Consider the following 27,167-nt stretch of genomic DNA (forward strand, 5'->3'; position numbering starts at 1 on the left):
AGTCTGGAGTCTGACTGCTCTCTGAACATCAAGAGAGTCACAAAAGAAGATTGTGGATCTTACATCTGCCAACAATATGTGAATGGACACAAACTGAGAACTGATGCTCGTGTTTTTCTGCATGTTCTTCATGGTAATTTTATGATTATGTGTTCAAGTGTAATCTCTACATTTAAACTCCCATGATGATTGTAATTTATGTGATGTGTGTGTTATTTTGTGTTTCAGTCTCTTCATCTGAGATCAGTGCAGGCCGATCTATGAATCTTTCCTGTCAGTTATATTCATATCCTCAAGTCTCTTGTGGTGATTTGATCCGTTCTGAACGAATTGATCTGTTCTGGGTGAATCAGGCTGGTGTTAAACTGACAAACTCAGACTCCAGATATCAGATATCAGCTCCAGATCACTGTATCATCTCTCTGACGACAACAATCCTGAATGAAGATCACAACAGAGAGTGGAGATGTGAAGTTACTCAAGTCAAGACTTCAGTCACATTTACTGTTAGGTATTCAGGTGAGAAACAAACTTTCATAACTTACTTTCAGAAGGCCATCTGATACAGAGACATTAATAATTTCATTCATTCAGGATAAACTAAAGAGTTGCATATAAATGAGGCATTAATTGCTTCAATTAGTCTCATGGTAACCAGTGCCTTTATCAGTGGTGTATAAAGTACCCGAAAGTCATACTCAAGTAAAGGTACAGATATCTTACCAGAAAATGACTTTGGTAGAAGCTGAAGTCACCGTTTTGAATATTACTTGAATAAAAGTCTTAAAGTATGTGATACGTATTTTAGCCTAATTACGTACGAAAAGTCTGTTCTTTTTTAACCTAAATAAGTATTGAAAGTAAAAGTACTAGTAAATGTGAAATGGAAAAGATGTGTATGAACATATACATACATACATATACATATATATATATATATACATATATATATATATATATACATATATATATATATATATATATATATATATATATATATATATATATATATATATATATATATTCATACACATCTTCAGTAGCAAGATTGTGTTCAGTTGAAGGCATTTCTTCCATTTTGTGTTTGTGTTATTGGGTAAGATTAAGAATCCTTCGTTGTTGTGCATGCACATGTCATGTCTCTCATTCCAACATAAGAAAACATGTCTGGAATCTGCATCTGAAATAGTATGTATTTACTCAGTTTATGTATCTCAGAGGGGACATGGATGCATTTAAACTGCAGATACAGATGCAGAAATAGGATTAATTATTTGTTTTTAACATAAAACGTTGAATATATTTGAAATAATTTAAAACATGAAAAAAAGGTTAATTGTGAATTTAAACCCGCTAATAGGTGACAGGAAGTGAATGTTAATAAGTGAGTCATTGAGATTTAACCAACTCATTCAAACGGCTGATTCTGTCACAGTGTCTGGGTTGTGTTCCCTGGGTTTCCACTAGGTGTCCTCCTTTTCCACGGTGTCTGTCACCTTATCACTTCCTGTTCCCTTATTTGGTCACCTTCCTCCTTGTTGAGTTAATTGATTGTTCCCCACCTGTCTCCAGTTCCCTCATCATCCTTCTGTGTATTTATACCCAGTCTGTCTGAGTCTGTGTCACGGAGTCCTTGTCTTATGTGTGATATATTCCATAGTCTGCTCTTGCCGTGTGTTCTTGTTTTGTCCTTCATGTTTATTGGATATTCTGGTTTTGACCCTGCCTGGACTGTTTACCCTTTTGGATTGCCCCTCAATAAACCTCTTACCTGCACTTGGATCTGTCCTGTGTTTCCTGTATCACCGAACGTGACAGAAGGACTCCGTCACCCTGAGATCCAGCGGTATGTCGGTTGACGCTTCTTCCCCAGCCACCGAGCGGGAGAGAAGCAATCAGTTTTTTCTGTTTCCCGGGACCAGGGGAGGTTGCCGAGGAGGAGGTGGGTGAGAGGAAGCTCAGCATCGCTCTTTACCATGGCCCCCCTTCGACTCGGGGCTCATGTGGGAGGGACCCGAGCCGCCGTCTCACCATGGCAGAAGGAGAAAGCCAGCGCAACTGCCCATGATGGCCACAGGTCCAGTGCCACAGCACAAGGTGGCCGCCACCCAAGCACCGCTGCAGTGCTTGGCCACCAACTCCGCACCACGAGGCAAGATGGAAGCCAGCCTCACACCACAGTACATGATGGCAGCCAGCTCAGTGCCACGAGGCAACATGGCCGCCAACCCAGTACCACGAAGCAAGACTGCCGCCAGCCCAGCACCACAGCACAAGATGGCCATCAACCCAGCGCCACAAGGGACGCCAGCACAACGCCACAGCACAAAGTGGTCACCAGTGCAGCGCCACAGTGCAAGATGGCTGCCAGCTCAGCGCCAACGCCCAAGATGGCCGCTGACACATTTTTCAATTATTTCGATATGCTGTCAAAGATCCTAGAGATTCCCAAGATGGTTCACGTCATGGCTGCTGAGCCAGCGCCACAGCCCAAGATGACCACAGCACCGGGTGGTAGCCAGGCCAGCCCAGCACCGCAGCACAAGATGGCCGCTAACCCAGCGCCAATGCCCAAGATGGCCACTGGTCCAGAGCCACAGCACAAGATGGCCGCCAGTCCAGCGCCACAGCACAAGATGGCCGTCTGCCCAGCGTACAAGATGGCGTCTGCCCACAGTACAAGATGGCGGCTAACCCAGCGCCAATGCCCAAATTGGCCACCGGTCCAGCGCCACAGCACAAGATGCTCACCGGCCCAGCACCACAACCCAAGAGGGCTCCTTGTCCAGAGTCATGGCCCAAGATGGCTGCTTGCCCAGCGCCGCTGCACAGGATGACAGTCACAGCTGACCCTCCAGGGGTCGAGTCAGGTTCCAGTGAACTCTCCAGAGTCGAGTCCGGTTCCAGTGAACTCTCCAGAGTCGAGTCAGGTTCCAGTGAACTCTCCAGAGTTGAGTCAGGTTCCAGTTGACCCTCCAGAGTCGAGTCAGGTTCCAGTGAACTCTCCAGAGTTGAGTCAGGTTCCAGTTGACCCTCCAGAGTCGAGTCAGGTGTTCGTGGACCCTTCAGAGTCAGGGCTAGTCACCGTTGACCTTTCAGAGTCAGGGCTAGTCACCGGTGATCTTCAAGGACAGAATCAAGTCACCGGTGATCTTCAAGGACAGAGTCAAGTCACTGGTGATCTTCAAGGACTGTGTCAAGTCACCGGTGATTTTCTAGGACTGAGTCAAGTCACCGGTGATCTTCATGAACAAGTGCCAGTCACCAATGATCTTCGCGAGCAGAGTCAGGCCAGCGCCGATCTTCTGGAGTCGAGTAAGAACACCAGGGGATTACCAGAGCTTCATCGTTCCGCTGGTCCGGCCGCACGGAGGTCTGATCCGCCCTGGGGGACTCCGACATCGACCACAAGGATGTGGTGGTCTTCCGCTCCGCCCTGGGGATGCACAGACCTCATTTTTACCTACGTGATTTACAATCTATTTTAATAAATATTACAAATGTTTAAGGTGTGCATTGTAGCTGACACCTAAATGAACACATTACAGTTGTTGTTGTTTTTTTTGTTTTTTTTTCTAATAGCTAGGAATTGGTGCACTACGCTGACTGCGGCGGTACTGCTATGAGAAATGAATCGGAGTAAAAGTATACATTTTATTTAGGAAATGTAGTGGAGTAAAAGTTGCCTGAAATAGAAAAACTCAAGTAAAGTACAGATACTGTACTGTACTCCCAAAATATATTTAATTACTGTAACAAAGAATCTTTACTTCATTTCATTACACCACCGGCATTTCTGAGCATAAAAGGGTCCTACGTGTAATCCTAAATAATAATAGATGATAAACTCATGAAGCAGTGAAAGTTCATTCATTTGATGTGATGTGAAGCTCAAGTATGTTGTGATGTTGATGTTTGGTTTCGATGTTCATTATGTTTGAGCTGAACTAACAAACGTGATCATATATCCAACAGAAACTGAAGTCAGTTTGACAGCTGGTTCAATATTCAGAGGTACCACACGTCTTTATATTGTTCATTGTTTTACATCTTTGATTTGATTCCACGTTACACAGATTAAGTCTGTGTTTAATCTTGACTGTGCCTCTCATCTTTCCTGCAGTGATTGTGATTATCGTTGAGTTTGCAGTGTTTGCTGCTCCTACTGTGATTTCTTCTTCAGATCATCTGTGCAAGAAGAGCTGGTGAGTTTTAGAAATGATCTGGAAAAATGTGCAATCATGAGAGCTCAAAAAAAATGTTTTGTTGAATTATTTTGCAGGGAGGAAGAACTCACAGCACCGAGAGGAAATAGTGATGAATACAGTATTAGAATAAAATACTCTCAACAAACAACAGGCCAGAATATACTGTAAAATAATAACAATAATAATCTAATTATAAATTAAGTAAAATATCTTAATTCAAATATAGTGAAATATCTTTTTACAGATATTTTCATTAAAGGTTTTAGTGAAAATGTTATTTTACAGATAGATCCATTTTCTAAATGTGTAAAGATAATTACATTTGACTGTTTTTGATTGGCAGCGATAGCTGGCAGTCATAGGAAGGACCGTTTTTTTTTTTTTTTTTTTTTTTTATACAGGACTAATTTTTTTTTGTTTTTTACACATTTTTCCTTGATTATGACAATGAAAGAACAAAGTGTTCTACAGAAAAACACTGTTAATTTACAAATCATTACAATCTAAATCTTCTCTTTGTCAGTTTTATTTGGGAGACAAAATACAATGTCTGTACAAATGCCATTGAAATATATTTTTTAAGAAATACAGCACAATTACATTTACAAACCCAATACCTAAAAAGTTGGGACACTGTACAAATTGTGAGTAAAAAAGGAATGGAATAATTTACAAATCTCAAAGTGATGGCTAAGGCCACACTTGTATTAATGAATTGACTAGTTTATTTCAATTGTTCTAGACTTTTAATTTTAATGTTTATATTAAATGTTTAATTAAATGTTTATAAAGTTTATTTGTGTATATATTATACTTTTCTTTTTTATTTAGGTTTGATGTACGGACTTGAGTCCTCCTGTAATTATAAAATGGTTTGATCTGTTTTGTTAAAAGGGTGTGATTTGTCTAGGGCTGAGTCAGTTCTGGTGAGGGATCCCTGGAGAAACATGTAAGGCCCAGAACTCAGTAGCATTTTGATTTTATTCACCAGTTAGTTTATTTCCCCCCTTTTCTTTTGTTTTCCCATGTTTTCTTGCACTATTGTGAACAGTATATGAGGGTGCCAGTTAATAAAATTTAATTTTGAAGATTCTATGAATGCCTCCTGAAGATTTTATGGAAGAACCCTGACACTCATAAACTCATTATATTTTATTCACAATAGAATATAGATAACATATAAAATGTTGAAAGTGAGAGATTTGTAAGTCGCTTTGGATAAAACCGTCTGCTAAATGAATAAATGTAAATGTAAAGTTACGTTTACATATAAAGAACAGCTGGAATACCAATTTGCAACTTATTAGGTCAATTGACAACATGATTGGGTATAAAAAGAGCCTCTTAGAGTGGCATTGTCTCTCAGAAGTCAAGATGGGCAGAGGATCACCAATTCCCCCAATGTTGCGGTCAAAAATAGTTGAGCAATATCAGAAAGGAGTTTCTCAGAGAGAAATTACAAAGAGTTTGAAGTTATCATCATCTAGAGCAGTAGCGGCTTGCCAATAGAGGGCACTGGGGTGCCGTCCCCATAAAAATGTCAGAATTATACATGTATACAAAAATTATATAAAAATGAAATAATAATAAAATACAACCGGCTGGTAGCAAGAGCCTCAGCATTTAATAATAACGGACTTTTATTGGTAAACTTTTTTCTTTATTATGTTTTTCAATAAGTTTAATGTGATTTCATGGGAGAGGGACACCGGACAAATGGATGTCTATCTGAGTCCTTCAATTTTCAGGGAGCATGTGACCTGAAACTGGTCTCTAATTGGTTTCTTAAAGATTCTCCTCCGGATGCAGGTTGCTGCATCCCTGGCGAAGCAGAATCGGATACATGTTATTTTATCCAATCTGATTACTCTCACTACATCCACTGCTATGCACATCAGCTAAACCTGATAATGCAAAAGGCCACCTCTCACATTTCAAAGGCGAGAATTTCTTTTTCTAACATTGGTGGATTTGACAGCTTTTTTTCCAAGTCACCCAAGTGGACGTGTTTCCTGGATAAAGTGAGACAGCAGTAGAACATTGTTTCAGTTCATATCAAAGTGAGCATCCAACAGTTTAAACAGGAAATACAAATGATCAGGTAACTGTATTATTTGTTTTCTCTTTCATTATTAACTCTCTTTCTCCTTTGCCAATATTATTATAAATTATCTTTGTCCTTTGCAGAAACTCTCTCCATTACATTGGTGAGCAAAGCAGTGGTTCTTTGCCAACAAAGAGGTGCCGGTTGCTCAGTCCAGAAGACCAAAATCCTTGTCCTCTTTAGTCCGGATGACCTGGCGTCCCAGTTTTCCTAAAACAACAATGTTTTCTGGAAGTATTCCTGAGCCCATGTTGTGATTTCTATTACAGTATCATTCCTGAATGTGATGCAGTGCCGTCTAAGCTCTGAAGATCACTGGCATCCAGTATGGTTTTCGGCCATTACCCACGGATATTGTTCCAGATTCTCTGAATCTTTGGATGATATTATGCACTGTAGATGGTGATAACTTCAAACTCTTTGCAATTTTTCTCTGATAAATTATTTTCTGACATTGCTCCACTATTTTAGTGCCACAGCATTGGGGGAATTGGTGATCCTCTGCCCATCTTTAATGAAATTTGTTGTGCACTTTGTTTTCAACCCCATTGTTACTGAACTGTAAAGTGAAAATATTGTGTGATTTGTTTTCAGGTTAAAATATTTCACAATATCAAAGCTGATATTTTATGAGTATTTATTGTTGGTGTTTTTGTTTATACAGGACAGTACAGAAAATGCACAAGTGGGAGAGAGTGGAGGGGATGGTGTCAGAAAGGACCTAGAGCTGGAATACTTTCAAGGATCACCCCAAGCACAACCACACTATGCTCAAGTCTGTTTAGGGACCCCTTCGGTAGAAATCACATTCCACTTACCTCAGAAACCACCAAAATAAAAGATCAACTGGTTTCAGTCATGGGTGTCTCTTTACAAAAGGCTTTAAATATTACTGTATTTGGATTGTTCTTCTACAGGTTTTTTAACAATAAATCCCATGCACACTGCAAACTAAATATTGGGATAATTTTCATTTGTTTTATACAGTATGTTTCCGAAATAAAACTGCTGTTTTACAATTTTGAGCATTAGGTAGCTTATTGAAGTTGATTTTAAAGACGTTGCTGCCAGTAGAATATATATTTTATTTATCATTTATTTGTGCAGATCAGGTTGTTCCCCAAGGGAAAAGTATCCCCGTATTATTTTCCTCCTTTAGCCGCTTAACTCGTGGCAATGCATTCAGAATCCACGATAAGCGAAAACGAAAGAGTCTTTGAAAAATATTAACAAAGAATCCCGTTTTATTTTCGCTTCACTCTCCAGTCCAGCGGGTGGCGCTAAACACGTTCGTTTGTTTACCAAACACCATTAAACCGCAGAGGAAGAAGATTAGTTCCACCGCGCTCACTGTTGGTCTGTCGTGATGCTGGCTTAATACAAACTGTTAGAAATGTTGTTACTGTAAATAGAAAAATACAGTTTTTGAACCAGGTCAGTAAATACCTGTAATATTCTCATCCCCACAGTAGTGACTAGGTTTTGAAGCAAGCAGGTGTGCTGGTGTCTTGCTGCTGTGAAGATGGTGTTTGTTAAAAAGGAGAGTGAAGAGAACACGATTGAACTAGAAACACTGAAAATAAAACTCGAGGAAACAGAAACATGGAGAATAAAACACGACCCAGAAACCAGGAGAATAAAACAAGAGGAACCAGAAACCAGGATAATAAAACAAGAGGAACCAGAAACCTGGGGAATAAAACAAGATGAACCAGAAACCTGGAGAATAAAACACGAGGAACAAGGAGGTTGGTATTTATTCTTCGAACACTAAAGACAAATGTGGTATATCGGTCGATCTCTAGTATTTATTAGGGGTGCTCAGATCAGGATTTTTTTAGGCCAATTACAGATAGCAGTATCTGCTGATCTGATCAATGATACCGATCTTTTTAAAGCCTTCTTTTTATCATGTAGATTTATTTATAGTGATGATCCAATTAAGATTTTTAGACAGTTATTCAGGGCCTGAATTTCATATTTGAAATTAGGTGACTTTTGTGAGAAGATTTTTTCTTTTTTTTCCATTTAAGGGGTGGAGAGGGTCATATATATATATATATATATATACACACAAAAACAAAGAGGGTGTTGTCAAACCGATCTCAACTTTAAAAAACTTGGCTCATCATCTTATCCATTTCAAAGTCATTCATAGGGCATAAATAACTCCCTAAAAAGGTTTCAAATGATACTGCAATCGACCTATAACTGCCATATCTCTAACACTGTATTGTCTTTAACGCTGTATCATCAGGTACTTTTCTCCACATGTTTTGGGAATGTCCAATTGTTGTCAACCTATGGACATGTGAATTCAGTTTTATCATTTTTCCTACAATTTGATTACATGTCTAATGTTTTTGTGTTGTCAATGTTGATTCTAACTCTCGTATAAGTTCATTAAAGAAGAGAATGCTTGCTGGTTTTATAGCTGCAAAAAAGACAATAACACAAAACTCACGTGTTCAAAAGATTTTGTGTTCACATCCTCCTTAAAATAGTGACTTGTGATTATACAACAGCACCAATGAACAGGGCTAAACCTAGTACCATTTAGTGCATGGAAATGATTTTCTACCCAAACTTTGGTTTATAGACATGAATGACTTTTTGAATGATTTGTTATTTATTTAAAAATGTCTCTTGTTCCCCCTTCCCAGTTTTTTTTATTGATGTTGTTTTGTTGAACCAAAAACAAACAAGGAAAAAAAAGAAATGGCTTAATACTGTTACTAAAGAGCTTACACAAATTGGAGGACTAACTAGAGATCGACCGATATGGGTTTTTCTATAGCCGATGCCGATGTTTAGAGGTCAGGGTCAGCCGATGGCCGATATGTGCTGCCGATTTTTAGGGCCGATATCTTGGAGTTTTCCCCTTGATTTGCATGCTAAAATGTCACACTAATAATAAGTGGATGCACAACACATTTTTTCTAAACCTATCATAATTTATTGAGCACTGACTTGAACCATCTCTTCATTCATCTTAATTTAGTGCACTAAAATTAATAAACTGACCAAGTATTAAATATATAAAACAGGTAATATATATATATATATATATATATATGTCAATCATTTACATAAAAGTTTTAGAGCATTTACATTTATCAAGTAGAATTTTTCAAGTTTGTTGGAACATAAATGTAAACTTAAATATACATTTAAATAAATACAATTTTAGAAATAAAAATCAATTAAACTGAAAAATAAAAAAAAATAAATATATAAAAAATAAATAACAGTAGTGCTGCAAAGACACTAGCAACCAGCAACATTTGTGTTTGGTATAAATGACACAGAACATCTAAAGTGCATTCTAAGTTCAAACTTACATCGCAGTCTGTTCATTATTAAAATAAAGTACAGTCAACCAAACATTTAAAAAGTTACACTGGTCAGTTTAAATACACCATATACCGGTCCTCTCTGCTGTTATGCTAAGGACGTTTTTGCTCATGTGAAGAAGATTATTTTTCCGTCTAGTTTACATTAAAAAAAATATTATAGTTTAACATTCAGATACATTGCGAATATGGAAACATTTGGATATGTGCAGAACGAGACGTGAGCAATAACCTCCAAATACATCTAGTCAAACCCGCGCTCGCTCGTCCTCGTATGGACTTAGTGCACATGGCATAATATCTTCTTTTTAACATAATAATAAGGACTTCTCATCTCCCAGTCTGCTGTGATGAAGTGAGCAGTTTTCGTCACATAGCTCTCTGTCCCCGTCTGTCGTAAGCGCAACATGGGATGCTCGGGATAGTTCATCCACAACTTTTTTCTTCTCCTGTTCATAAAGATCTGGCACAATCTTTTCACTCTAACCTCTTTCCTTCATCATTATATCTGACAGGGAAGCCAAAATGCGCAGGGCGTTCAAGCTCCTCCGCTCGGCATTATCACTGAGTGTGGACTGAATATGCGCAACTTTTTTTTTTTTCATAAATCAATCCGCGGGTCACGCGTATGCCGAACTGAAGTTATTGATCTGAACGGATCACGGATCAATGATGATCCGTTGCACCACTACTATAGTGTCATTTGAAAACATTGCAGTTGCGTTTCAAAATACAACAACGAGCACCACGAAACCATTTAAAGAGGCGCATTCAGCGGTCTCCTTGACAGAAAACATTCAGCAAAGTAAAATGATCTCAAACGTATGGCGCGCTCTCTTCATTTTATCAAACGATCATAATCACATTTATTCATTTTACAGTCCTGCTACTAGCATTTTATTCATACTAAAACCCCTTTAATTCAGGTGAGAAAGCTTTTTTTCCAAGTGGCTTTTGCACATAATAATAATACCACTGCAGACGCATTTTGCAGCATTAAGGTTATTACTTGATCGTTAATTTAAACGACGATCGATCATGGAAATTATCAAATATTGACATCCCTAAATACAAATGAGTTGGATGGAAAACTGGTTATTGTCTGCATCAAACCATGCTTCCGAACACATGTGATTCACCGTTCTGGGCAGCTCCAGGACGTCTGTCTCTCAGAGCGCGGTGCTGTCTGTGAGCGGGGCGGAGTAACGGAGCCCTCAATCACGCTGCAGTGTTTGTAAGAGCTGACAACTTCTCCACCCCATTTACAGAGTGAAATTCTCTGACTACATTTATCTCGCAGGTCTGTTGTTGAATATTCCAAAAGCCACACATGCAGTGGCTGCAGCAGCACTTTCCACCGCGCCAATAACACGGGGCTGCCCGCCGACGTGCCTGACTTTAAATCGGCGCTACTAAACACGGATATCGGCCGATGCCGATATATTAAAAAATGACAAATATCGGCCGAGCGATATATCGGTCGACCTCTAGGACTAACCAATGCAGAAAGCTAAAATATGATTTTTAGTTTAGAGCAACATTAGCATGAACTCTACATAATTTGTTTAAAACCATGCATAAATTTGTTTTAATAAAGCACTATTAAAAATAACGTTTTAATAGTGAATATAGTTGAAATCACTGCATTAAAATGTTAAAAAATGTTGATGAAGTTAATGAAGTTGATAAAGACGAATAAAATCACTAACTCAGTTTTAACCAACAGGTGAGAGAAATGTTCTGCAAGAACACCTTTACTTTGACCAGAGTCACATCTTTATCCTGTAAAAGGCAGTTATGAAGTGTCTAACGTTATCCCCTTTACAGTTCCTACTGATAAAATATGTGCACTGTATGTTGACAAACTTTAATTTAATGTTCAACAACAGATATTTGTGTTGAGTATTGTCTCTCTCTGTCCGTGTTCAGTTTGTCCGTCGCCCCAGTGCTCATTCAGGCCATCCTCAGAAATATTCTTGTTTGCCATAATCCAAACGACACTGTGAATTTAGGACCGACTCAAATTAATTTTTTTTTTTTTTGCTTTTAGTCCGACCGACTTACCTGTTGTACATTTGCGTTAAAGGGTTGGTTCACCCAATAATCAAAATTATGTCATTAATAACTCACCCTCATGTCGTTCCAAACCCGTGAGACCTCCGTTTATCTTCGAAACACAGTTTAAGATATTTTTAGTCTGAGAGCTCTCAGTCCCTCCATTGAAGCTGTGTGTACGGTATACTGTCCATGTCCAGAAAGGTAAGAAAAACATCATCAAAGTAGTCCATGTGACATCAGAGGGTCAGTTAGAAATTGTTGAAGCATCGAAAATACATTTTGGTCCAAAAATCAGTTCAAACTGAATTGTTTGAAACTGTTCGTGTTTCCAATATGCATTAATCCACAAATGACTTAAGCTGTTCACTTTTTTTAATGTGGCTGACACTTGCTCTGAGTTCAAACAAACCAATATCCTGGAGTAATGCATGCACTCAAACAGTACACTGACTGAACTGCTGTGAAGAGAGAACTGAAGATGAACACAGAGCCGAGCCAGATAACGAACAACAGACTCACTCGTTCACGAGTGAAGAACCGGTTGCATCGGTTTTCGGATCACCAGTAGTTCTTTCAGACAGTTTGATTCAGAAAACCGGTTGAAGAAAACAGTTCACCGGTTCTTTTGCACTCGACGTAATGGCGTCATTGTCGATGATTGCACTTTATTCAACCCTTTGTTTTACCCGCGCTCATAACACTAGCACAGAATCAGAAACCTTGACTGTGTTGACTGTCACTTTATTTTAAAAAATCTATTGCACGAATCAACCAACACAAGTTTCGAAAATAGGAAATTGACTTTAACGACCTTCTCTTGGAGCGCGTCCAGGTTTTTTTTTTTTTTTTTTGGACATACGTCACACAGCAACTGCAGCTTCGGACACGCATGCATAACAGCAAATAATATTTCTGCACAATGTTTCTCTTTTTACAACAGAAATGTGAATTCTGCCGGTATTCAGACAGTCTCATGCATACAGATACAGATTCGGGCTAGAATCGCCTACGTATGCAATTTGTTGTTGTTGGCATTTCTAATCGTAAACACAGCCATGTTGAAGCCTGAAGTAAATGTTTTGCGTTATGGCAGTCCACTATGTTAATTGTCCACTATGTTAATTGATTTTACAATCGATTCAATGAACACTTAAATCAAACAGGATTTTTTTTTCACAAAAGTGACAACCCAAGAAAGCAAAGTAAACAGTCTCTCATTTGTAGGTTGCAAAACAGTATAACAATACCTATTTTTTTTTCTTCTCACCTGAAATTCCTGCAATAAACATGTTTTTGACAAAGATTTAAAGTGGTCTATATAGCCTCTATCAAAATGAGGTTTGCAATGATGCGCCCGAAGGCACAGGTTGAAGACCCAGCCAGTGACGTCACGATATACTAACTTGTTTAAAGGGGGGGTGAAATGCTCGTTTTCACTCAATATCCTGTTAATCTTGAGTACATACAGAGTACTACTGCATCCTTCATAAATCCAAAAAGTCTTTAGTTTTATTATATTCATAAGAGAAAGATAGTCTGTACCGATTTTTCCCGGAAAAACACGACCGGCTGGAGGCATGACGTGTGGGCGGAGCTAAAGAATCACGAGCGCCAGTAAGCTTTTGCGTTGAGAGCGTTTGGAAGCTGTGATGTTACCATGAGGGAAAACCCATCAACCAAAACAAACCATGGCTTACATTTAGATTCAGCCGTACATTTATGATCCAGAATCAGATCCCGAGGCTGAAACTGAACGAGAGCAGCAGCAGCAACGACTCGCTCCGAGCGGGGCTCGAACCCGGGTCTCAGGCATGGGAGGGGACGCACTAACAAGGAGGCAGAGATATTTGAAGCAGTTTTACTCACCGCCTGCGGTTCCAACACACGATCGTGACCCTTTTTCGTTGGGACTGCATCATCCTTAAGAAATAAACGATACACAAATCCGTCGTCAAACTGGGCCTTGTTTGTAAAACAAGCATCTTCGAAATGCAGGGAACAAACACAAACACTTGCACAACTCCGTTGATGCTCTGTAAAAATAAACTCCATCCACTGGTCCCTTAATGCTGTTTCTCTTTTGGTAATCTGTGCAGGGTTGTCTTGCCCTGGCAACCAAAAACACACTTCTTTTGTGACTTTTCGTGACGCTCTCGCTCTGATCAGTGAAGTCTGTTGTGCTCTCTCCGCTCTGCTATACGGGAGCGCACGCTCTTCCGGCAGATGTGCCTCAGGACCCATATAAGGAAATTCCGCTCCATCTAACGTCACACAGAGCCATACTCGAAAAAAACTTTCCGAAACTTGTGACAAACCGGAAGGAGTATTTTGGGAACAAAAATACTCCTTCAAATGTACAACTTAATTTTTGAAACTTTGTCCATGTTTAGCATGGGAATCCAACTCTTTAACAGTGTAAAAAAACTCAGTATGCATGAAATAGCATTTCACCCCCTCCCCCCTTTAAATTCATACTTACGTAATCACCATCACCAAAATTGTACTTTTTTTTTTTTTTACATTGAAACTTGAAAAAAAAAAAAAAATATATATATATATATATATATATATATATATATATATATATATATATATATATATATATATATATATATATATATATATATAGATCTACCTACCGACCCTTTTTTAGATTTTATTTTACTGTTACTGCAAACCAAAATATTTTTAAGGATGGCCTCAGTAAAAAATTTAAACTGAACACAAATTGTCGGGGCGAGACTTTATGCAAAGGTGCAAATTTGCATTAGCTTAAAGCTTAAAATAAAAATTCTCATGTTTTGGGAAGCTTGGATCACGTAAATCTCCCGCAGCATGTCATCCTGTTTTCTCCATTATTTTAAGATGCATTTTGTCCATAGAAATGCATAATTTAGTGATGTAATTTATCGGCACAGGATGAAGTTGAACGTGCACTGTGGGCAGACCGGGCTAATCGATAATGAGAATCGTTGTTGATGATTTTCATTATTGATGATTATCAATTGTATCGATTAGTTGTTGCAGTCCAACCAAAATGACAGAAAATGATCCAAGAACAACCCCCCCCCCCCAAATCTGTTGTTTCTTTACAAAATGATATCGCCACCTACTGGCTCGACAACATAATGCTGTGTTTTGAGATATTTTCATGGCTCTGTGTTAAAAAGGAAGTTTTTGTCTGTACACAAATATTATTATATTATTATCCTTTTTTATCTTTTTTATTTTTCAAATGCTTCAATTAATTTTCATTTTTGTAATGATTTAATTTTAGGCCTGATGAAAATGAAAGAAGAAAGACAAGATCTGATTGAGGTGGATGAGAAATATCCGGATCAGAAAGATCATGATGTCAATGAAGAAAAATCTGTGAGTTGCAGCATTAAAACAACAGAAGTCAAGAGGCCTTTCAGCTGCTGTCAGTGTGGAAAGAGTTTTAGACTGAAATCATACCTTAAGAAACATTTGGTAACACACTCATCAGAAAAACCTTTCACCTGCTCTGAGTGTGGAAACACTTTCACGTGTAAAGCAAGCCTTAGGAAGCACATGTTAATTCATGCTGAGACAGAGCCTTTCAGCTGCTCTCAGTGTGGAACGAGTTTTACAAACAAATCAAGACTTAAGAAGCATATGTTGATTCATGCTGGGATAAAGCCGTTCTCCTGCTCTGAGTGTGGAAAGGGTTTAACAAAGAAATCAGGCCTTATTAAGCATATGTTAATTCATACTGGGATAAAGCCTTTTAACTGCTCTCAGTGTCGAAAGAGTTTTACGTGTAAAGCAAGTCTTAAGATGCACATGTTAATTCATGCTGGGATAAAGCCTTTCAGCTGCTCTCAGTGTGAAAACACTTTCAGACATAAAGCAAGCCTTGAGAAGCACATGTTTATTCATACTGGGATAAAGCCTTTTACCTGCTCTCAGTGTGGAAAGAGTTTTACGTGTAACGCAAGCCTTAAGATGCACATGTTAATTCATGCTGGGAAAAAGCCTTTCTCCTGCTCTCAGTGTGGAAAGAGCTTTAGATCTAAATCACAGCTTAAGCTGCACATGTTAATTCATACTGGGAAAAAGCCTTACACCTGTACTCAGTGTGGAAATGGTTTTACACAGAAATCCAGCCTTAAGGATCACATGTTAATTCATGCTGGGGAAAAGCCTTTCTCCTGTTCTCAGTGTGGAAAGAGTTTTAGATGTAAATCACACCTTAAGCAGCACATGTTAATTCATACTGGGGAAAAGCCTTACACCTGCACTCAGTGTGGAAAGAGTTATAAACAGAAAACATGCCTTAAGGATCACATGTTAATTCATGCTGGGGAAAAGCCTTTCTCTTGCTCTCAATGTGGAAAGAGTTTTACGTCGAAGCGACAACTTAAGGTTCATTTGGTAACTCACACTTAATAAAAGCCTTTCACGTGCTCTCAGGCATGTTAAAGGGGTCATCGAATACCCATTTTCCACAAGCTTATATAATTCTTTAGGGTCTTAAAGGGGTCATATGATGCGATTTCAATTTTTCCTTACTCTTTGGAGTGTTACAAGCTCTTGCTGCATAAAGAAGATCTGTAAAGTTGCAAAGACTAAAGTCTTAAATCCAAAGACTTAACTTAATAAAAGTTAAGGGTCAACCACAACCCTTTAAATGGCTTATTCTACCATGCCCCCACATCTCGATGTCTCTTTGTGGGAAGAATTGCATAACACCGCCCAAATGTTCAGACAAAGAATGGCGGCGTAACATTTATTCTCTTTATGTGTGTTTCGTTGAAGTGAAAGTTTTTTTGGTCTTCCAAAAGAGGACATGACTAGAATTCAGTGGTTAAGTTGTATGTTAATATTTAGATGTTTGCTGCACATTTTATGGATGATGTTTCCTATGGTTGGGCAATTCAAAGTTTTCAAGACAGTCTGGCTCTTCTGACTCACAGCCTGTAGGTACGTTTTTTATATTTTAAATAATTTGCAGTAGAGTAGGCTTGTTGTTTCTCAGATCACAAATGCAGACAGTTTTATGTTTACATAGCGCGATACGTAATGCAAAAAAGACATAAGTCATTATAATTAGTAATTATATCCCGCTGGATGCAACATATGCCTCGTTTGTAATGGGTTTTATTTGTTTTGTCTATCACGAACAAATGTTTCTATTTGACCGGGTCTTCTTAGTCAAACCAGTTCACCAAATCTATCTGAATCCTTTGAAACGGTTTACGTCTCCAGTATGCACTAATCCACGAATAGCTTAAGTTATTTGGTTTATAAATGTGACTTAAGGGGGTCACACACTGGACGAGAAGTGCAGGGCCGCTCCAGTCCACGTCTAGGACAACTCGAGATATTGCACACCGGACGCTCACATTCTGTACACTGGAGCTCAATATCGAATCAAGTTCTGAGCAGCAAGAGGAATGAGTCATAATTCATTTATTATTATTTTAAATACATTATTTTAATTGATAATAACTGAGTTTTGTACATTAATTTATGAAAATAATCTGTTATAATTTAGTCTAGGTTATCATTAGCATTCTAGATTGCCATTCATCAATTGTTTTGTATTATAAGAAATTTCTAAATTTCTAATGCTGTATCTACTAATACTGATTTGTTTGCTAAATAAAAACAAAGAAGCTACATATATTTTATAAGTATGGTTATTTCTTAACGTTTCTTAAGACTCACTGAACATTTTACCTCAGATTGAAAATTAGACATTCTTAATTGAAAAACTGATGACAAACGCTATCTTCCTCCATGTTTATGACTTCCTCATGTTGTCTTTGAAGAATCTATGGTTGGTTGCATAAAATTCTGGATATTTCCCTACATCGTTGATTAGTTGTTCATCTTTTGCGGTCCGCTAATCTGCTATTTAAATTACCTAAAGTTTGTTTTGAACGTTGTTACCTGGTAAATCTAGTGGGGGCTGCTGACGACAAATCCTGAAAAATACTGTTATATTTATGTATGTAAAAATGTCTCGAGAAAACTGCCAACACACATTACAGTTCAAACAATATGTAAAGTGATTTTTGCATTCGATGACCCCTTTAAACATACTTTTCAATGTATCAACAATAAAGCATATCAGAGCAAATCAGACAATTTAAGATTCAAACAGAACAGTGTTGAAAGACAGAGAGCTGAATTCCACGAAGACGCTCAAGACAACAGATGATCATACTGTAAATCAGATCTCATCACCAGCCTGAAGTAAGCCTAACCAACCAACTCTTTCAGCTTTGAATACCTTGCTGCATTAAAACAAAAGACAACTTATTGATCATTCAACTCCGGAAGGAGATTGTCAAATTTTGGACAAATAACAAAGATTAATGGTCAAAGAGACACACAGCATGACCATCACATGCAAATCCATGAAAAAAAGCAAGAGAAGACAAGAACCAGACAGATTCTTTCTAGACCCTTTTTTTTTTACCTTTTGGTTCTCACATTCACAGAACTACACAGAGACTATATTTTAAATGAATAAATACATCAGAGATAAATCAAAATAATGCTAAACTGACAAATTAACAAATATCCTTCCAATGCATAACTCCTTGTGATGGATGTAACCAACACATTCTAATCACCACTGTTGGGGAAGGTTACTTTTAAAATTAATGGAAATGTAAATTCACGTCTGTACACTAGAATAAAGAAGAAGAAAGTTCAACACCATTCAGCAATTAATAAAGAAGAAATGTTTATCTTTTCAAATTTTTGCTTATTAGTATGGTTGAATTGGATAATCGAAGATCAGTGGCAAATTGGTGAATAAAATTGGATTCAATTCATGAAGGATATTTGTATTATTTGACATGTTTAATTGAGGGACTGCAGATGAAAATTAGACCGAATGACTAAACCTGGCACATTTACATGGTGTACTTGTTTGCTCATGTTGATTAATGTGCATTGTCCTTTTTTAATAAATAAATAAATAAATACAAAATGCAGCTTTGAGTCATAATCTGAGTTCCTTTTAAGTTCTCTTTTTTTTTTTTTTTATACAGGTGCTGGTCATAAAATTAGAGTATCATCAAAAAGTACATTTATTTGACTAATTCCATTCAAAAAGTGAAACTTGTATAGTATATTCATTCATTACACACAGACTGATATATTTCAAATGTTTATTTCTTTTAATTTTGATGATTATAACTGACAACTAAGTAAAATCCCAAATTCAGTATCTCAGAAAATTAGAATATTATTTAAGACCAATACAAAGAAACCATTTTTAGAAATCTTGGCCAACTGAAAGTATTTAACATGAAAAGTATGAGCATGTACAGCACTCAATACTTAGTTGGGGCTCATTTTGTCTGAATTACTACAGCAATGCGGTGTGGCATGGAGTGGATCAGTCTGTGGCACTGCTCAGGTGTTATGAGAGACCAGGTTACTCTGATAGTGGCCTTCAGCTCTTCTGCATTCCTGGGTCTGGCATATTCACATCTTCCTCTTCACGATACCCCATAGATTTTCTATGGGGTTAGGATCAGGCGAGTTTGCTGGCTTTCCTTAAACCAGGTACTGGTAGCTTTGGCAATTTGTACAGGTCCTGTTGGAGAATGAAATCTGCATCTCCATAAAGTTGGTCAGCAGCAGGAAGCATGAAGTGCTCTAAAACTTCCTGGTATACAGCTTTGTTGACCTTGGACCTCAGAAAACACAGTGGACCAACACCAGCAGATGACATGGCACCCCAAACCATCACTGACTGTGGAAACTTCACACTGGACCTCAAGCAATGTGGATTGTGTGCCTCTCCTCTCTTCCTCCAGACTCTGGGACCCTGATTTCCAAAGAAAATGCAAAATTTACTTTTATCAGAGAACAATACTTTGGACCATTCAGCAGCAGTCCAGTCCTTTTTGAAACATGACACTTCTGACACTGTCTGTTGTTCAAGAGTGGCTTGACACTAGTAATGCGACAGCTGAAACCCATGTCTTGCATACGTCTGTGTAGTGGTTCTTGAAGCACTGACTCCAGCTGCAGTCCACTCTTTATGAATCTCCCCCATATTTTTGAATTGGTTTTGTTTCACAATCCTCTCCAGGGTACGGTTATCCCTATTGCTTGTACGCTTTTTTCTACCACATCTTTTCCTTCCCTTCTCTTCTCTATTAATGTGCTTGGACACCTAGCTCTGTAAGCAGCCAGCCTCTTTTGCAATGACCTTTTGTGTCTTGCCCTCCTTGTGCAAGGTGTGAATGGTCGACTTTTGGACAACTGGCAAGCCAGCAAAAAAATGCTGGCTTGACACTTGGAGCCACACTGTAATCAGCTTATTAACTCAAAATACCTACAAAGGCCATTAAATGGTCTCTTGAGTCAAGTTCCATAGGCTACACAATTATGGGGAAGACTGATAAACCGTCAATGGAGACAGGTAGTATAAGTCAGCTGTATTTATACCCTAGGGTTGATTATCTTAAGTGGGCTCCACCTGTGCTAATTACACTAAGTATCTGACGTGCTCTTCCAGAATCTTGTTAATGAAACTACATTTCACGAGTTCACACTAACATATAATTAGCTTAAGTATTATTATGCATATTTGGCATGCTGTCCGGGGAAGGGCTCTGAGCTCGGGAATGGCCCGAACCTAGAGTACCCCCCAAAAACCAATAGCGGAAGGGACAGCTGACAGACTAAGGACCCCCCCATAATAGCTTTGAGATTTGGTGGGGGCTGATATTTAGAAAGTCAGCTGATTGGCAAGTTGGAAGAGCCTATGTACTCCAGTGGGAGCAACTTTACATATTTGGAGAGATAGGCCCACCGGCTGCTTGTATCGGACTATGTGATTTGGGGCGCCCGGTCGGGAGGGCTCGAGCCATTGAACAACCGGAGCACCTCACTGCACTGAAACTGATGATCCCTACAGGCCGATAGAGTAGGAGCAACGTGATTGGGTGGCCCGACCAGGAGGGCCCGAGTTGCCTCAACTGGAATAGGTCAAGGTCTTGGTGTACGGGCCCTACTGGCTGATGAGCCCCTGCTAATCATTGGGCAACCAGGGCAGATAACTGACCGAGAGGACCCATGAAGCCTCCGACTAGAGATCAAGACTACATCCTCTCAGTTGAGCAGATAAACAGGCTTTGGGTCGCCAACAAAGAGGACTCTTGCGACACCCAACGGGAGATCAATACTCACGACATCAGATGAATAAGACCTTTTTGTGGGCAGCACGTAAAGAAAACCCAAGCCTACATTTGACATGAGCACAATACTCAACGGCATAAGACGGGTAAGCCTCGCCGGCCTGTGAGTGGTAAAAGGAAACCTCAACTGGGCATGGACTCAGAGTGGGGACTTTGATGGGCTGAGAGTGGGCCCCAGCTTGGATACAGTTATGGGCCCCAGTTAGGCTGCCCATTATTGTTTATTTGCGGGTCCCAGATGGACCAAATTTGGGCTAAATTAAGATATATTTATAGATACATAAATTGTCTTTTTTTCTTTGCAGATTATTTATTTTTTATAAATATAAATAAAGCTATGATAAAATAAAATATGTAGCTACATAACCCTAACAATCCCAGCTGGCACATGACCAACCTTCAACATTGAAATATGGTTGAAATAATGACGGTTGTTGTTTCAGCATTGAAACCACGTTGATTCAATGTTTAAAGCTGAACGGTTGTAGAACTTCCGGCACATGACCAACCTTCAACGATGAAATATAGTTGAAATAAGGTCAGGTGTTTAAACTCTCAAACAACATTGAAAATGTTTAATGCTAAGTGATTGAAAAAGGTTAATAAACTTTTAAATGATTTATATTAAATTATTTTAAGATGATTATTATTATTGTTATAGTATTTCACTATATTTTAATCATAATACCTATCCTAAAGGTGTATGTTATCATCATTAGCAACAATAAAACTAAATACATTTCGCTGCTTTATCACGCTGAAACAATTCCTATTGGTATTGCTTTGATCATGATTTATGTTACTTTTGTTATAACACATTTTAATTTAAACTAAGTCTTTCATTTACCTTTATGTAAGCACAGTAAACTGTGTATTTACAGTGTTAAAGTGGCTGACAACAATAAATATTCTTATTAGGAATAAAACTTCCTAATTTTTCTAACTGTACAGCTGTAGCTGAATAGTTTGGCCTACTAAAATGCTGAAATTGAATGTTAGTAATTATGGTGGAACTTAAATATTTTCTGAAGTGGTACTTGGTATAAAAAAGTTTGAGAACCACTGGTTTAAAGTGAAATCCTGCTTTTTAAGAACTTTTCAGTAAACCATTTCTTCTTTCCCCTTGTGGTTATCAAGGATACAGTTTATTCTTGAAACAACATTGGTATGAAATTTCTGCTAGAGATTCATGCAACTTTTGGGATAGGTTTTGATTTTACTTTAGATTTTTAAAACTGTAACTGGGAGCTCTGAAAACACTGTTTTTTAATAAATTGTTAATATTGTAAACTTTCATCTGAATACATTAAAAGTGTTTAATGAATAGTGTTGTGCACTTTGTTTCCAACCCCCCTGTCATTGAACTGAAAAGTTAAAATATTGTGTGATTTATTTTGTATTCAGTTTTCAGTTAAATGTATTTTACTATATCAAAGTTGATATTTTATGTGGATTTATTTTTGGTGTTTTTGTTTATACAGGACAGTACAGAAAGCACACAAGTGCCCCCTCTAACGCTGGGCCCTTGGAATTTTCCTAATCTTCCCTCCCCTGACAGCGTCCCTGGTTGAAGGTTCCCTTCTTAAACTGTGCAACACATTTTCACTGCACCAATGTACATATCTCTTGTAATGAGACGCATAACTAAAACATGTTTTTTTTACAGAAACTGTAGTTTCCCACCAAAATAAAAGATCAACTGGTTTCAGTCATTAAGGTACAAGTGTTTCTCTTCCAAGTGCTGCTAAAAATATGCAATTATATGTAAAAATATTACAAATAATATAAAAATATTCTTTAAATATTACTGAATTTGAATTGTTCTTCTACATGTTTTAAAAATACATCCATGTATACTCTGCAAAATAAAGTTTGGGATTATTTTCATCTGTTTTGTACAATAATGTTTCCAAAATTAAACTGCTGTTTCACAATTTTGAACATGTGGTAGTTTATTGAAGTTGATTGTCAAGCCATTGCTGCCAGTCATTTGATTTTTAGCCTTGATCCTGTACAGTTTTGATCTAAATGCAAACTATCTAATAGAACATAAAATTGTGTATTTGCATGGTGCACAGTACGACGATGAAACAACGTTGTGTTACGTTGATTAACTTTTTTAAGTCAACACCTCATTCAGCGTCCATGGTCTCCAGATTGACCATAAATCACCCATGATGAAGGTAAGAAGTTTAAACTGCGTCGCGATTACAACGGTGAATCAACGTCACAATATCAATGTTGATCCAATTTGCAAAATAGAAAGGTAATTCAACATTGTTTCAACGTTGAAATGCCGTCTGGGATTAAATTGATTTAATTCTATGTAGTTCACGTTTTATATAATTTAGGGTTATATCATAATGTAACAATACAAGATTATTTATTTTATGAATAATCCTATTTTATTTTATTCATAAGTATGTCAAAGGTTTTTTTTTTTTTTTTCCTTATAATCGAAAAGTACTTGTGTTATGCGGTCATTGAGTCATGCGATGATTGGCGTGTGTGTCTTCCCGCCCCTTCTCATTAAAAAAAAAAAAAAAAAAAACCTTGCTACTCTCCACTTCAACACGGTCTGCGCGTGTCAATGGATAAACTCTCTAAACTGTCAAGGTAAGATAATTAGATTTCACTTTATATTAGCCGAATTTCTGCTGCTGTTGTGTAATTGGATGTAAATTAAATATATATATATGAAAATACAGTAATGGCAGAATCACTAATGAAACTTAACGAAGCCATGGGACTGAACTGTCTTGCTGAAGGGTTAACGTTAACGTTGTATAAAAAATTAAAATGTTTGCAGTTTTCTTAGCAAACGTAGGATGTTTTATTTATACATCCATTTGGCAGAGGCTTAACAATAGTTTCAATGCTTTTGAATGTTTCTGCGTGTAACGCAAACGCTCAGGCACGTCTGCTTCATAATAGATTAAAAATTCTATCTTTATGGGCAAACGTGTCGGATGTGCCAGTGTAAATATAAAAGTTTGAAGAGTTAATGTGCTTAATTAGTAAGACTATACAACAATAATTAGAGAACAGATATCACCCTTACAAAAAATAACCATGGTTTTATTATAGTAAAACTGTAGTAACACATGGTTTTTTGGCGTATTGACTGCCATTTGTAAAACCACAGATTTACTACAAATACCATGGTTAAACTATGGTTAATAAAGCAAAACCATGGTTAATTTGTGGTTACCATGGTTTAACTACAGAAACCATGGTTTTTTGGTTTCATTTGTAGTAAAACCATGGTTAATTTTCCTAAGTGTCTCATTTAGAAGGATGCGTGCTCCGGAGGTCATCTAAAAACATTTCCCGCCTGCCTCACGATGGTCAGCCAGCTCCACTGCGGGAGGGAAATGCTGGTCAGCACAGCTTAATTGATAAAACAAACAAGACGACTTCATGTGTTTATAGCGACAGTTACTTTATTTGGTCACCGAGCGGCCTTTGATAGGGAGTTGCTTCTCAGTTGTGTTGCCAGATCCAGATATTATAAGTGTCTTTTTGGAGAGCATACAATGTATAGATTACAGAATGAAATAAGCAAACTCTGGTCATGAAGAATGCTATGCTATTTAATTCAGTTTGGTAGTTAACCTTTTACAAAAATCCTGATTAAAAACATTCATGAGAGCAAGTTCTTATCATCCATATAGCTATGCTTTTTAATGAACGTTATTACAGTAATAAGCATTGTTGCATGAATAATATATTTATCCATACCTAATATGTAGTAAAGTATCAACAAATTGGAATAAACTAAAATAATGTCTGATTTATTAATGTTCCTCCCCTCAAAACAGACAGCACAGAGAGTGTAATGAGTTGCATTTTATGTGTTAGTCATTTTTAGATGTTAACAAACATCTCCTCGTGAGATGGCATGGCACCATGGCAGATTTATTGTGAAGATGAAAGCCCACAAGAGTGTGGTAAGTTAATTTTAACTTAATACCTTTTATCCTGATGTTGTTTGCTAGATATAAAGCTACATTATTTTAAAAAAATATAGTGTTGGCGAACTCTGTCAAGCTGTGCTAACTGGCCTTTTCCTCCTGCAGCGCAGCTGTCAGACCAATAGTACATTTGTGCTCGCGCACAGGTGTTGATATTCAGAAAAGTACATTGCCTGTGCAATGAATAAAAAAACAAATACTCACACATGGGTATTTTTTTCTTTCATTGCCTGAATTATAAGGGCAATTTTTTGGGAGGCATTTGAACAAAATGTGTTTTTGTTTGTTTTTTTGTTTGTTGCAAAGTCGGTGACGTACTTGATAATATCAGCTCTACTATCATCTCTCAGTCCCTCACAGTCACACACACACATACAGTACAATAACATTACATCATTACAACGTTAGGGGAATTTCCTTTAATTCTAATCAAGGAAAAGTCATACCTTCCTTGCAAAAAATGACAAAAACTTGCTTTAGCTGTGAGCAGCTTCTTACAGTACTTACAGCTTGGCCCACTGCCATTATTTAGTTTGTGAATTTTTAGAAGAGTATTTTAACATTTCTTTTAAATAAGTTTTACATAATACACATTATTAATCTAATGGGATGGTAAGGAGGGATGGTGGTTTTAATGAGGGGGTGCTTTTTGTAATTTTTTATTAGATCAGGGGTATGCCACCCCCCCTCAACTCGAGCCCTGGGTATAGTTAAGATTTTAAGAGTATTACTATTCTCACAATTATGATCTATACCATGTTCTGGTACCCATCCCTTCCTACAAGAGAAGCACAGAAGGATCAGTTGCGTGACAGTATACCTTACATCTGCATTTTCTAAATACATCTTAAGTGGAAGAATAATTAGTCATTTAAGAAAAACAGTGAAGAAGAATAAGAAAGCAAAATAATGCAATGTTTTGACGGTTATTTAGGGAGGAACTCCATCTTTGATTTGATCAGAATCTCAGCTGAATCTTGAATACTAACTATGATTGTTTTTTGTATGTCTGTGTAGAGAAGATGAACGACTGAAACACTTCCCACATTCAGTGCAGTGATACGGTTTCTCTCCAGTGTGAATCCTCTCGTGTGTTTTCAGACTTGATGACACTCTGAATCTCTTGTCACAGTGTGAACACTTGTAAGGTTTCTCTCCAGTGTGGATCCTCTCATGCTGTTTTAAACTGGTCGCTGTAGTAAAAGTCTTTTTACACAAGCACATGTACTCTCTCACACCAGTGTGCGTTTTTTTATGTTGTTTCAAAGATGAAAAACGTGAAAAGCTCTTTCCACACAGATGACACGAATGTGGCTTCTCCTTTGAATGAACCGTCAGGTGTTTCTTCAGATCTGAAGCCCTCAAAAATGTTTTGCCACATTGATCACACGAGTACAGTTTCTCTTCAGTGTGGATCTTCATGTGTCTCTTAAGTTGTGATGATTGTGTGAAACACTTCCCGCACTGCTCACAAGTGTACAGTTTCTCACCAGTGTGAACTCTCATGTGAACATAAAGACTTCTTTTGTATATGAAACTCTTCCCACATTGAATACATATGTACAGTTTATCTCCTGAATGAAATTTCAAATGTTTCAAAAGGATTGCTTTCCGTGCAAAACTCTTCCCGCACTGATCACATGTGTACGGTTTCTCTCCAGTGTGGATCCTCTCATGTGCTTTCAGGTATCCAGACTGAGTGAATCTCTTGTCACAGTGTGAACACTTGTGCGGTTTCTCTCCAGTGTGGGTGTTCATGTGTTTCTTAAGGGTTCCTGATTGTGCGAAACTGTTCCCGCACTGATCACATGTGTATGGTTTCTCTCCAGTATGAATTCTCATGTGAAGCACAAAACAAGTTTTTCTTGAAAAACTGTTTCCACACTGAGTGCAGGTAAAAGATTTCTTGGCTTTTTTCTTTAAATCTTTCCGTTTGGTTTGAGAGCAACTCAAAGGTTTGTCTCCAGTTCTGACATGATGATTCTCCTCATCTTCACTCAATTCTTGGTTCTCCTCAATTTCTTCAATAAACTCTAAAATAAAAGCAAAAACCGTTCATTTGTTAGTAACTTGAAAAAAAAAAACAAGCAAACATATGTTAAAGTAAATAAAAGTCATCCCTGGTGTAACAGACAATTCTAGTCAAAATTGTGTTTCATGTGATGCAATTTAATAAATGCTACCTCCCTGAAACTTTTCATGAATGAGGAACATCAATCTTCAAAATGTAATTTCTAAACGTTTCTAAAAGGAGAACTATTAAACAGTTTGGTCAACTA

At 37.7% G+C, this 27,167-nt stretch overlaps 1 protein-coding gene across 1 annotated transcript in view; it reads right to left on the minus strand.

Moving 5' to 3' along the window:
- LOC113097377 (gastrula zinc finger protein XlCGF26.1-like) overlaps window positions 1-27,167 on the minus strand; it is a 62,240-nt gene that overhangs the window by 30,230 nt on the left and 4,843 nt on the right. The window contains exons 3-4 of the mRNA XM_026262621.1: window positions 25,878-26,921; window positions 10,153-10,173 (exon numbers count right to left, since the gene is read on the minus strand). Coding sequence (XP_026118406.1) covers window positions 10,153-10,173; window positions 25,878-26,921 — 1,065 coding nt within the window. The remainder of the gene's footprint in view (window positions 1-10,152; window positions 10,174-25,877; window positions 26,922-27,167) is intronic.

This window comes from Carassius auratus, unplaced genomic scaffold (assembly GCF_003368295.1).
Source record: "Carassius auratus strain Wakin unplaced genomic scaffold, ASM336829v1 scaf_tig00216209, whole genome shotgun sequence".
In the NCBI taxonomy this organism is placed as follows: Eukaryota; Metazoa; Chordata; class Actinopteri; order Cypriniformes; family Cyprinidae; genus Carassius; species Carassius auratus.